The 13,185-nt window shown below is 30.8% G+C and overlaps 1 protein-coding gene and 1 long non-coding RNA gene across 7 annotated transcripts; one reads left to right on the top strand and one right to left on the bottom strand.

Annotated features, from left to right (window-relative positions):
- The first annotated feature begins 13 nt into the window (after positions 1-13).
- LOC132794859 (calcium/calmodulin-dependent protein kinase type 1) lies at positions 14-11,732 on the top strand. 6 transcript variants are annotated; one of them, XM_060805121.1, is made up of 11 exons: positions 17-168; positions 2,124-2,210; positions 2,278-2,456; positions 2,511-2,645; positions 5,176-5,220; positions 5,474-5,548; positions 5,618-5,756; positions 5,821-6,085; positions 7,064-7,190; positions 7,493-7,580; positions 10,957-11,732. In XM_060805121.1, exons 3-11 carry the CDS (start codon positions 2,341-2,343, stop codon positions 11,176-11,178), a joined length of 1,212 nt encoding a protein of 403 aa, XP_060661104.1. In that variant the 5' UTR covers positions 17-168; positions 2,124-2,210; positions 2,278-2,340; the 3' UTR covers positions 11,179-11,732. The 6 variants fall into 6 exon arrangements, with proteins under 6 accessions (XP_060661102.1, XP_060661104.1, XP_060661099.1 ...); XM_060805118.1 differs by lacking the exons at positions 17-168; positions 2,124-2,210 and adding an exon at positions 1,853-1,964 and having other exon boundaries at positions 10,957-11,065; positions 11,129-11,732; XM_060805117.1 differs by lacking the exons at positions 17-168; positions 2,124-2,210 and adding an exon at positions 1,853-1,964 and having other exon boundaries at positions 10,957-11,065; positions 11,126-11,732.
- On the bottom strand, positions 9,556-10,957 carry LOC132794860 (uncharacterized). Its single transcript, XR_009633342.1, has 2 exons — positions 9,870-10,957; positions 9,556-9,793 (listed from the first exon to the last, which is right to left on the bottom strand). It is a non-coding gene; the product is annotated as an uncharacterized LOC132794860 (long non-coding RNA).
- Positions 11,733-13,185: the final 1,453 nt, after the last annotated feature.

The following is a 13,185-nucleotide window of genomic DNA, read 5'->3' as shown; positions in this document are numbered from 1 at the left end:
AAATCAATAGAATTTATATTGTAATGCAATAGTGAATCGCTTGGATCTTTCATAACTTGAATACGGAAATTGCTTGTCAAAACATTCTTTCTATTTTAGATTATACTGCGTTGTCAATGTATACGTTTTTTGAAATTGGGAAAAAATACATTAGGTCGCGCTCACTACGTAAGTGACAAATATTTTTAAAATAAGCTTAGTACTTTACTTTACAGTGGCTAATACAAATTTATTGTTTTTCAATTATTTACAAGTTTGCGTAATATGATTTAAAATCATTTAATTAACACACATGTACACAATGTGGCTTTAAAGTTTAAACCCACTATGTTAAGTTTATAGATAACAAGTACGACCTAATATGTAATTGTATGTATGTCATACATATGTACATATATGAGTACTGTATACGTAAGTAAGCAAGTCATATACATATGTATGTACCTATTATGTGCATATGTGTATTAATTATTCAAATGTAATATACATAGTTCGGCATAGGATAATATAATATTAAAGAAAAAGCCGCTATGAATGGAATACCCAAAAAAGTTGGTCAACAAAATCTAAAACTGTTCAGAAAACGCATAATGCCGATATCGTGTAATTTCAGAATATTATATTTTGTTTTTTGGCCTAAAGCTGTAATACAATAATGTAAAAATCTACGGATTAACTTAGAAAAATAAAATTCTAACAATAAGAAGGAGCCTCCTCAGATTCTATATATGTATGTACATACATATGTAACTATATGTATATGTACATATGTATATATTATCGATCAGCGTCAAGGGCCGAGACGATATACCCATGCAAGCCTAAATTCAAAGTTAAGATTCGCAAGTTTTACAATATCTGGTTTATTTTCAATGTAGTAGTATATCAGTACATATAATGTTGATTTCTGTATATTTGAAAACTCGACTGTAGCATTCTTATTTTTTGTTGTGATCGAAAGGATTTTTTATACCCGTTTGGAAGGCAGAAGGAGGCAACAGCGATAAAGAATATATATTTTTTTATTATCTTTAATAGCTGAGATGATATAGCCCTATAGTCTGTATGAACACCTAGATATCTTAGACTGATTACACGAGATAGCGATATAATTCTAGGGGTTCATACGGACAGACGAACATGACTGTTAATGCTGATCAAGAATGTACATATGTATATAATTTATAGGGTCAGAGAGGCCTCCTTCTGCCTTTTACATACATTTCCTGGCGGATCAAACTTGTAGTACCCTTCTATCCTATGGGTAGCGGGTATAACAACTTTTGTGTGGGGAACACGCGTACTTACTACGGGTCTTAGTTGCTTTGGCTGACAATCTGGTATATTTTGGACTCTATGGTGTATTTTGAATATACTTAAAGTAGCCACATATATATTTTTAGCCTTTTCGCGGTATATTAATATGGTAAATTTTAAAATTAATACCGCAATATTTTGTTTTTATTCAAAATATGTTATGTGCATGTTAGACTGTGAAATACCCGCTTTTCACACTCTAACACGCACGACTGTACCTTTCTGAATTGTTTTATTTTAATCGAATATCAATGAAATGTATTTTGGTATGCTTATATTTAATCTAGAGTTTTTAATACATCAAAATAATATTCTCAAATATACATATGTATATATATACATAGCTAAAGGTCACTTTGTTCAAAAGATTAGAACATTTTTGGTATAAGTAGAGTGTAGTTTCCTTACTTGTTTAACGTCTGGTTTCTTGAGCTGATTACACTGTGTACAGAAGAGTATTATAGATTTGCTAAAATGTATGTAGCAAGTTGCACTCTGATCATATAAAATATCAAAATAAATAAAAACAAATCCAATTTAGTGAGACTTATTGCCTGCATTAATGCTTAGATCGTGGCGTGGGTAAAAGCTTTATCCCATCTATATCAATGCGGAAAATAATTAATAGTATCACTAATGTATATATGGTAAGCAATACGTTGAATCCTATTCGACATATTCTAGAGTACTCAATTTGCGGCTTTCTGGAAAAATTTTCTGTTTGCTTACAAGAAATATTGTGTTCATGTTATATATATATATGTGTACTTATGTGTATATATACTCATTTTCAAAAATTAAAATAGGTTACTTAAAACAAATCCAATATGACTGCGCAAATTTAAATATAAACCGAATTGTTTCGACACATTCATTAATTGTGCTTGTTAGAGGTTAGTTCGCCAATTTTTTTTTTACTATCCTATTCTGCTTAAAACTATGCATCTTTTCTTTCCACAGAAATATAAAAACGTACATAGCAACATTTGCCTACTGAAAATTGCATCTGGCCATTTCACAGCTATGCCACTGTTTGGCAAAAAGGACTCGGGCAAGAAGGCCAAATCAAAAGACACAAAAGAGTTAAACAAACAGATTTCGATTGAAGAGAAATATAACCTCCACGGTCTATTAGGAACGTAAGTAACTTTAGGAATATGTATTATAAACATACATAAATTAATAATTCCCAGGGGAGCTTTTTCTGAGGTGCGCTTGGCTGAAAGTAAAGAGACACCTGGTGATCATTTTGCCGTGAAGATAATTGATAAAAAAGCTCTAAAGGGTAAAGAAGAATCGTTGGAAAATGAGATACGAGTACTTCGAAGGTATGTTGTCTTTTTGAATGTATATATGAAATAATATACCTATATAAATATATAAATAAATAAATACAAATATAAATAAAAATATATAAATATAAATATAAAATATAATGTACATATATATATAATGTATATATATATATATGTATGTTAGCTACACTTGATGTCCGATTCAGTTTTAACAAGTAAGAAAGTTACAGTCGAGTGTGCTCGACTGTGAGATACCCGCTACCCATTTTGAATAAAAGCAAAATATTGCGGTATTTTTTCAAAATATATCAAAAAATACTAAAAATATACCAAACTGCACATTTGTTATATCGATATAGTACCACATTCAAAATACACCATAAACGGCATAATACACCAGATTGTCGGCCAATGCAACGAAAACCCCTAGTATGTAGGCGTTTTTGCCCATGCAAAAGTATTTCTTTAATAACTTCCACAATTTTTATCTGATCGCAACCAGGAATCACAATTACTATAGTTATTATTGTACATACCAAAATTCGCAGCTATAGCTCTTAAGTTACGCCTGTTATTCGATTTTGATTTGCGGGGGCGGAAGTGGGCGGGGCAAAAATTTGAAACAAACTTGATCTGCATGCAAACATAACAAATGCTGTCGAAAAAAAATTATAGCTCTATCTCTTATAGTCTCTGAGATCCAGTGTTTCATACGGACAGACACACAGACGGACATGGCTAGATCGTCTACGCTATTGATGCTGATCAAGAATATATATACTTTATAGGGTCGGAGTTGCCTCCTTATATCTGTTACATACATTTCCTGCCGGCACAAAGTTATAATACCCTTCTACCATATGGGTAGCGGGTATAAAAATGATCTGGTTTCATTTACCTCGCACTTGTAATTCCTGTTTCATATGGTAGTAATTTTGGTAATCTGATGCTTTTCATTTCATATATGGCTAACTATAAGTAAATATATTGGAAATGTGTTAAATAATTATTAATGAAAAGATTAACATAACTTTGAGTTAGGCATAAGAGTAAAGAATTTTATTTAGTTTTTACTTATATCTTTTATTATACTTTTTTTTTTTTTAATACATTATTTTACCGATTACTTTAGATGTACGCATGTTTGGTTGTTGCATCTAGGTTAATCCTATAAGCTAAAATAAAATATCAAATTAATGTCCTGATTTAGGAAGTAAACCTGAAGAACTGTGCCCAGGCCAACAAATTTGCCCAGCTTTTAGGGAATACAAATATTTTTATTTATGTGATGATCAGAATTTTTAATGCCTGTTACATTGCGTCAAAAACTTATTATCCGATCGGAATAAAAATTTTAAGAGCCTTATTCTTCATCATACATTTTCTGTTGGAATGTTCTGATGCTGCCCTGCGTTTTCGTTTTACGCAATTTAGTTTTAGTTAATCTATATTTTGTACAATCTTATATTCTCTTCGTGAAATACCTCGCACGAGAAGAGTGAATGAAAAGCAAAGTCACAAACAAATTCAGTCAATATTCTCCGACATTGCTTTTATGTTATAAAATTTATATTGTGGCAAAAAATGTTGTGATATGGTTTCTTGTGTACCATATATATTTATTGTGTCCAATTTATGCAAAACAAAAGTCGAAATTTTTGTTGAAATATTTGTTTACACTCTTCTAAGAACTTATTTTTATCTCCAAACTTGGCAACGACTTTTTTAAATGTAGTTGAACAGTAAATATAAACAGTGTACTATAAATGCTTGTTGTTCCGCAAATAACATTTGAACTGAAAATAATGATCGGATTTATTATATTTTCTTGTACACTTGTACACTTGTACTTGTAGTGTAGTACTCACAATCGAAAGTGAGGATAACTAAAGCGCCTAAACACACTGAATCACATTATTTTTGCTGATCTCCAAATAAAAAAAATGTTCGTAATAAAGTATTCGATTTAGTTTATCTGCCACCAGGGCTTAAATCGTGCGTCAACGCTGAACGCGATGAACAATATATACATATATATTCCCCACATTTTGTAGCGACCGTTTTTAGCAACCTTTCGTGGCTACACCACTGAAACATTAAACTATTAAATAAATAGAATTATTAAAAGAAACATGAACTCACTTTCTTTGCAACATCCCAATAAAATTTTATTTTGGTTTTAAATTTTATATATTATATATATGTATGCTACTTTCTCTCCTTGCATTCTTTTTAGAATTTTGAAATTAAATTTTAAATCTTTATGTTTATGTTAGTTCACTTCACAAAAACGTCAGTCAAAAAATGTTAGGGACGGTATTTCGTGGCGAAGTAAGCAGCACAAAATAAATAAAGGGTATCGATACTCCGATACTGGAATGTATGTGAATGTCGAATTTGCGCAATGTAAAAAATGGATGATGATCAGACTTTGATTAGTTACCTAAACTTTGGTGTTCCGAAGATATATATTTTTTCTTATTCTGGGATTATGTATGTTTGTTTTTTTTTTCTATCATTTTGTTTGATTTGAATATCTTCGTTTAAATTGGCTTTTTTCTAGGTTCAGTGCAAATCATTTCGATGGCAACAGTTCGAATGGAGAGCGGTGAGTTAAGAAATGACCCCGATCCCCAATACCGCTTTGGAGATATAATTTTATTGATTTCAAAATAGTCAGTCAGTATCTTAAGTATGGCTCGAACATTGCAACATTTCCGACTCGATGAAAATAAGCTACATTAGTATAAATATTGTAACGAATTTAAATGAGCTGACCCTTATTAAATTAAATTATTATTGCCAGATCTCAGTATATTAGCATATGAATCCATTATGCTTTTTTATATTTCATTTTGCAGACTTACACATCCTAATATTGTGCAGCTACTAGAAACTTATGAAGATAAGGCAAAAGTGTATCTGGTTATGGAATTGTAAGTTTAAGTAATTTTTATTATTAAATTTTGAATGAATAAAAGGATTTTAACATTATTTATTTCTAGAGTAACTGGTGGAGAATTATTCGACCGGATTGTAGAGAAGGGCTCGTACACAGAAAAAGACGCATCACATTTAATAAGGCAAATCTTAGAGGCTGTCGACTATATGCATGAACAGGGCGTTGTACATAGGGATCTAAAGGTAAGTTTCCTTAAAATTTTGGTTTCAGTAATTTTTGAATTTTTGTGTTTTTTTTCATTTTTAGCCCGAAAATCTATTATATTACAGTCCACAAGATGATAGTAAAATAATGATAAGCGATTTCGGATTATCGAAAATGGAAGATTCCGGTATTATGGCAACAGCTTGTGGAACTCCTGGATATGTTGCACCTGAAGTTCTAGCCCAAAAACCATATGGGAAGGCTGTTGATGTCTGGAGTATAGGGGTGATATCTTATATACTGCTCTGTGGCTACCCCCCATTTTACGATGAAAATGATGCCAATTTATTTGCACAGATTCTTAAAGGTACGATTGACCAATTTTTATTTTTAAATATGTAATATGTAAAGAAAATAATAATTATATATATGTACATATACGTACATATATATAAGTGGTTTTCCACATAAATCGATAATATAATTTTACGTTAATTTGGTGGTAGGGGGAGGAATATTCAAGTAAGGGCTTAAAGAATAGGAATATCTCCCCAAATTTTTAGGGGATGATTAAAAATATTTGTGAAGAGGTAGCACTGTAAGTATTTGTTTTTTTTTTATCAACACGCAACGTAAACATTGAATGTATTTTTTATACCAGCTAACCATAGGGTACAAGTGTCTTATAACTTTGTGCAGGAAATATATGTAACAGGCAGAAGAAGTCATCTACGACCCTAAAAAGTATATATATTGTTGATCAGCAACAGTAGCCGAGACGATCTAGCCATGTGCGTTTATAGATGCCTCCTTCTATTTTGAATGTGCTACTATATAGATCTACCAAATACACTATTTGGTATATTTTCAGTATTTTATAGTATTTTCGGTATATTTTGAAAATTATTTCGCAATATTTTGATTTTATTCCAAATAGGTTATTTTAAATTTTGGAATATTAGTTCAACTTATGGAGCAAGATTGTGAATAAAATACTGAACATATAGGAATAATTCAAATAAAATTCTCTTTAGATTAAATGTGTTTTACGGGACCTTGAAAATTTAGTTTTTCTATGTTTAATTATTTTAATATCGTTCTATAGTCATTTCATCTTAAGTTTAAAAAAAAGTGACGCAAAATGTCGAAATGCAATGATGGTTTTTCTTAATAATTTTAAGTTCTTCGATATTAACATAATATTAAATACATACGCAACTCAGTTATGCACTTCTTATTGTAATAAACGTGAAGTGCTCTTATTTTTTTTATGATTCCCCTTATTCAATTTTTTAGAATTGAAAATCTATTTAAAAAAATTTAATGAAACTTTTATTGTTTTTAGGTGAATTTGAATTTGATTCGCCTTACTGGGATGAAATTAGTGAATCAGCGAAACATTTCATCAAAAACTTAATGTGTGTTACAGTTGAAAAGCGATACACATGCAAACAAGCATTATGCCATCCTTGGTGAGTAATACCTAATACACTTGCCACTCGTTTAGCACGGGCGTTCTTGAAAAATCTCAGGCATAACTATGTTGAACGTTATAGTGACTTGGACTAAAATGAAGTCTAACGATCCAAAAAACCAATAAACATGTCTTATAATTGTTAAATTTCAATTTTTTTTGAAAAATTTAATTTTTTAATTTATTTAAAAAAAATTTTTTTTCTTTATGAATTAATTTAAATTTTTTTTAAATCTTAAAATTTTGGGTAATACATTTGTATTGAATTTCTTAATAACTAGAGTTTTTCTAAAATTTAAGGATCTCGGGTAATGAAGCCAGCAGCAAAAACATTCACGGCACTGTTTCGGAACAACTTAAGAAAAACTTTGCTAAGTCGCGTTGGAAGGTATGTAATCCAGAGCTAGGGGTATTTGTATTTTCCTACTCAAAATTAATAAAAAAAAAAAAAAGGTATAAGTTTTAATTAAAAGTTTTTCCATGAGTTTCGACAAATAATAATCCAACAGAAGAAGGAATAAGAAAACATAAAAATAAACAAATAAATATGTTCCTTACTACTTACCATTTGGATTGGGTATTTAAGCTTTAATCATTGAGTTAATGAAAGACCATAAAGAAATTCGATGTATGTATAATATAACGGTGAATGTAGACTGCAGCCTAATTTTTATCGCTAACTGTTATCGCTAAAATATACCAAATAAATATAGCTATAAATTACTTAAATATACTATACAGAATTTTCCTAACATATACCATACCCGGGCGCTTGCTCAGACACCCTGGTGTTTCCTCAGACGTCCGAGTATTTTCACAGGCACTCGAGTGTTTTTCCCCTACCGTCGCAATTGATGCTTGTGTGTCGCTGCTCGCGATTAAATTTCATGACTTTGAGTTTTGGCGAGTTGATACTTTGACAAGTGGATAAAAAAATAATAGGTGGTTTTTCTTGAAATTAATTAAAAAATAGACATATTTGCAAGTTCATTAAAAATTTGGATTAAAGTTTAATTTTAATTAATTATACAAATAAGTGATTACATAAGTCATCATGCATACGCCAAGCAATAGTTGTATAATTTAAATTGTATAGAAATATATAGATCTTGATCGCTAATGAGCAAATGCCGTCCGCATTTCTTGCAGCGCAACATGCATATATAGTAAATATACAAACAAACATATGTACATATGTGCGTGCCTGTCCACTCATATTTTCTTACGGAGTGTTTGTGTTTTACCAGATACACACACCCATAACCTCCGGCACAGGAAGAAGACGCACATCACAAAAGTCTTGTGCCTTTTCGGCACTCGCATAAGTATCGTGTCTTCTTTGACACCCTTACTCATAAGCATGTGTATTTTTTGATACTCATACTCATGAGTACAAATGTGTCAAAAAAGCACATGAATACCCGATTGAGTGTGTATACCCGTGCCGTTCTCAGATATCGATATCAATTGTCTACCAAATTATATATTATGTAACTGACCACTTATCTACTTAGTTACTTAAACTTGACAGTCGCAGTCCTTTTTTCCTATATAAATTGTATTTTTTAAATACTTGTAAAATGTTTAACCAAGGCTGTAATTAGTGTGTGCCCAAATTCACAACTTTAACTTTTAAAACACATATGCTATATTTTTTCGAATTGATTCCTTCAGCCAATTACATACATTTCTTGTAGGCGCAATTGATAAATTATTTATAAATTATGATAACGTATTATGACTTATAATAGGTTCATACCCTACGGGAGGCGGAATTAAAAAGACAGTTGATAAACCACATAAAATAAAAATAATTTACACAAATGAAAAATTAGTATGTACATATGTATGTAAGTTGACGCAAAAAAAGCCGATAGCATTTGCTCAATTTGTCAAGGAAATGATTATGTTTGATTACATGGGGAGAGACAATGATTACGTAATCATTTTATAAAAATTTTATTGTTAAAAGTATTTATTCAAAAATTGGTTTCGCGCCGATTAGTACCGAATGCAACTCTATAATTAAGTCCATATATTTACTTCGAGTAATAAATAATATTAAAGATTGGCTGGAATCTCCTTTTGAAAATATAGATTGAAAGAAAAAAATGCATATTTTTCTTTTTTTGTGATTACGTAATCATTATGGGGGAGGGTGTCCATTAAATGACCCAATTGTGTTTTAGTAGCAGACAACATAACGGTTGTCCACCAGTCACGTCATGTGTGCACATTTCCACTTCGTTTTGCCGTATACGCAGAACTGATAGTTTACAAGACTCGTCAAGTATCAAGTCAGCCAAAGGGAAAATTAAATAGAAAATAGTTCGGAATACGCAAAATAAAAATACGTTCAAAAATACATATATGCAGTAAATAAAATGTTTATTGTATTTCTAATCAAAATTTTTTTAAACTAATCCAATGTGTACTTACAGTTTATACAGTTTTACTTGATAACTAAATAATCTAATAGCTAAATGAAAAAATTGATTTATTCCGCCGTTTTCTATTTTCTTCGCCCTGGACAATGCCTTGTAGTTTATATTTTTAATTTCTGAGAAGACATCCCACACAGCTCTTTCGTAGTCCCTAAAACTGTAAATTAAAATTAAAATATATTTCTTAATTTAAATCAGATTAAAATAATAGTTCATAAATATTAACAACTTACCTCTGATTGTTTTATAAAAGATGTGCAGAAAAAATCAACTTTTTCGTACAGCACTCACAAAACAAATGATGCATGATACACAAAATTGCACATGCTCGAAAAATAATCCCGAGTCTAAAACTAGACTTCTAACAGGAACTGGTCATGTTTACGTAAATTTTCAGAGTTTTTTGAGAAAAGGCGTTAGGGAAATTACGCGTTGCGCAAGAGAAGGCGCTTACAGCAGTCTGCATGACGAGTCATTCAGCGATCTACTGGACTGTCTGTCAGTCACGGGCATGGCATGACACGAAACGTAATTGGGGATTACTTTTGGTTACCAGGGGGGAGCCTAAAATTGATATCGATAATGATCGATAGTGACAATTGCTTTTTGATAATAAAGCGACTTAGAATTTTGCTTTAATATCATGAAAACTCACAGCTAGGTCACTACTAAAAAAGCATCAGCATTAGAGGTGGAGAACTATCGAACTATGGTCAATCGCTATCGTCGATAGTGGTCGATATTTTTTCAAATTTCTTTGTATACCCGCTTGCTCCGTAGAGTCGTAGAGGGTCTTCAGAAAAACGTGACAAATCTCTATAGGCGTACAAAATTATTTTTTGAAATAAATATATAAATAGCAGTTAAGGTAAACCTAAAAATTAAAAATTTATATTATTTGAATAATAATTATTTATTATTTTTAGATAAAGATTGGAAAACACATTTCATACTCTCATACTTTAAACAAATATGGATTATTTTAAAAAATTATTAAATTATTTTCTTTTACTGCTCTATATAGTTTTTCCTTGCTATCATCGATAGTCGATAGTTTATGGAAACTATCAATAACTATCGGTGGCACAGATAGATAGTTCTCCACCTCTAATCACCATGTATTGTGAAAATTGTAAACGTACCAAAAAACTTAAAATCGTATGCTGTAGTATTTCTAAACCATAATCTAAAATTTGAACTCTAATATTGCTAATTTTACAAACATTTTAGTGAATACGGATACTAAAAATACAAATACCCACAGCAAATCTTTTATTATATGTACTTATCTTACAGTCAACATTGTTTTTAATTATTTAGCAAGCTTATTATGCTGCCACCGTCATCCGACAAATGCAGCGAATGGCGTTAAGTAGTAGTACGGCTAATGTAATTGATGAAACGCCATCTAATAGTATAACTGGCAATGGTAACCAACGAAATTCTGTTGCAAAGGAGACTCCTAGTAATGTAGATGCATCTTTTAAAGCAGCGCAATTAAGCACTTCAACCGATTTGAATTTGGAGGAATCAGCGCAATAATCATCGGAGACCCATAGCGACATGAACAATCCTCTTCAAAGAATCTCGCCAAATTGTAGTGTCCGTGGCCAAACCGAACCAACTAAGTTCGTCTATAGCAAGATAATATACTGAATTGTTTACAAACCTCATCCCTATAAATTAATTAAAATCGGAATGCTATTAAGTCGTTTTCAACTCAATTTTAATTTATTCAAAATTTGTTTAGGCAGAAATCAGCACATGTTCATCATAATTTAAGTTAGAGGTGCCCAAGCTTTGATTACGACAGAATAATAAGCAATACACATAAATAAGACCATAATTATATTATATTTGTTTGTTAGATTTGTATTTTCTTTTTGTAGTGCTTACTACAGAGAGAGTGTTGTGTATATGACAACGATTGGCAGCAATTTGGCGGGGACACCTCTGACTTAAATGCTAGATAACCTGAAATTGTACATTTTCCTATTAATTTCACAACTTAATATTTGTAAATTTGAACTACTTATATAAATATTCTAAAACATTTTGAAATTTAATAATAAAAATTGTTTAAATACCCTTCAAAATATTTTTTTTTATCCTTTTTGAAATTAAAAAGTTATGAATGTCAATCGAATGTTATTTTTATTAAGCTAAGTCGTTTTAATATATAAATAACCTTCGGCATATTAATTAATTAAACCTTACTCCAATATGGGATTAAGAAAACGACCTTTATACTGAATATACAAGTCCGTGACTGGCTTTCAACATAGACTATGAATTTATGCTAATACAATAATTATTATAGATATTTTTCTAGAAGCACTTAATGAAACATTTTCTGTAAATTAGATTATTTAAACAATTAGCCAACAGATGTTACTTTTGAAATTTGTAAATATTAGATGGTATTACAATTTTTTAATATATTCGAAATAGCTAAAACATCACGTTAACATAAATCAAGTAGCGGCTTGTATTATTTTTTATTTTTATTATAAATAAATTGGAAGTAAAAGATTTCGCATTTTAAAAAACTACGTTAATCAAACCATAGGGACAAACATTTTATGGTAATTAGTTAAATCCATGGAAGATGCTATTATTTATCTATTACATACATATGTACATATTATTTTATGCTAGAAATAATGTAAATTACATGGTCCCAAGTTTCACAGCAAAACTCAAACTCTTATTTTAAAATTTACGAATACGTGCTGGTAAGCGATCGGTCAAGGTAAGTAATCGTTTTTTTTTTAATAAATAAAAAATACAGTTGTATAAACACAAATACATTGAAAAGTTTAAAAGAGTTCGTCCACTCGACGACTAATTATTATACAACGCTTGTGATCTCACAGATTAAATTTGCGTTCGACAATCTATATGTCTCTGCACTGACAAATTATAAAATTCAAATGGCGTGTGAATAATAATTTTTATTGAAATATCCAGAAAGTCCGTGATTGAAGGCGCTAAAAATAGTTAAAGCTACAGGCATGAACATATTTAAAAAATTAAGCAATAAAGAGTAGAGTAATTAATATGATGTTCTTAAATCTTTGTCGAAATGGTTGTTCCAAAATTGTAAAAATGGTTGACTACTTATGTAGTGATTTCAATTGCCAATTTTAGAGATTATTCCCAAAGTTATTTTTTAAGGAGTTATATTAATAGACTAAATATTTTCTTATTGAGGCCGATTTCTTCTCAACTTTCGACGTGGATTATCACGACAAGAGTGCATCGATGAACTTAAATCTTTGTATGGCAATGAAGCGCCATCCTATAGCCCTGTGAAAAACTGGTTTTATGAATTCTATCGTGGCCGATGCTCGCTCGAAGACGAAGGTCGTCCAAAAACAGTCGTTGTGCCAGAAACCATTGATCCCGTGCGGGAACTGATAATGCAAGATCTCATATGACATATCGTGAGATAGATCCTTGGACATTTCGTCCAGAATACATTCGATGTTGCATGAACACCTGGTCGTAAAAAAGGTTTGTTCTCGTTGGATCGCGCACAATTTGACA

This window comes from Drosophila nasuta, chromosome 4, assembly GCF_023558535.2.
Source record: "Drosophila nasuta strain 15112-1781.00 chromosome 4, ASM2355853v1, whole genome shotgun sequence".
NCBI classification, from domain to species: domain Eukaryota; kingdom Metazoa; phylum Arthropoda; class Insecta; order Diptera; family Drosophilidae; genus Drosophila; species Drosophila nasuta.
Note: the sequence above shows the minus strand (reverse complement) of the source record. Positions and strands in the feature narration are given on the sequence as shown.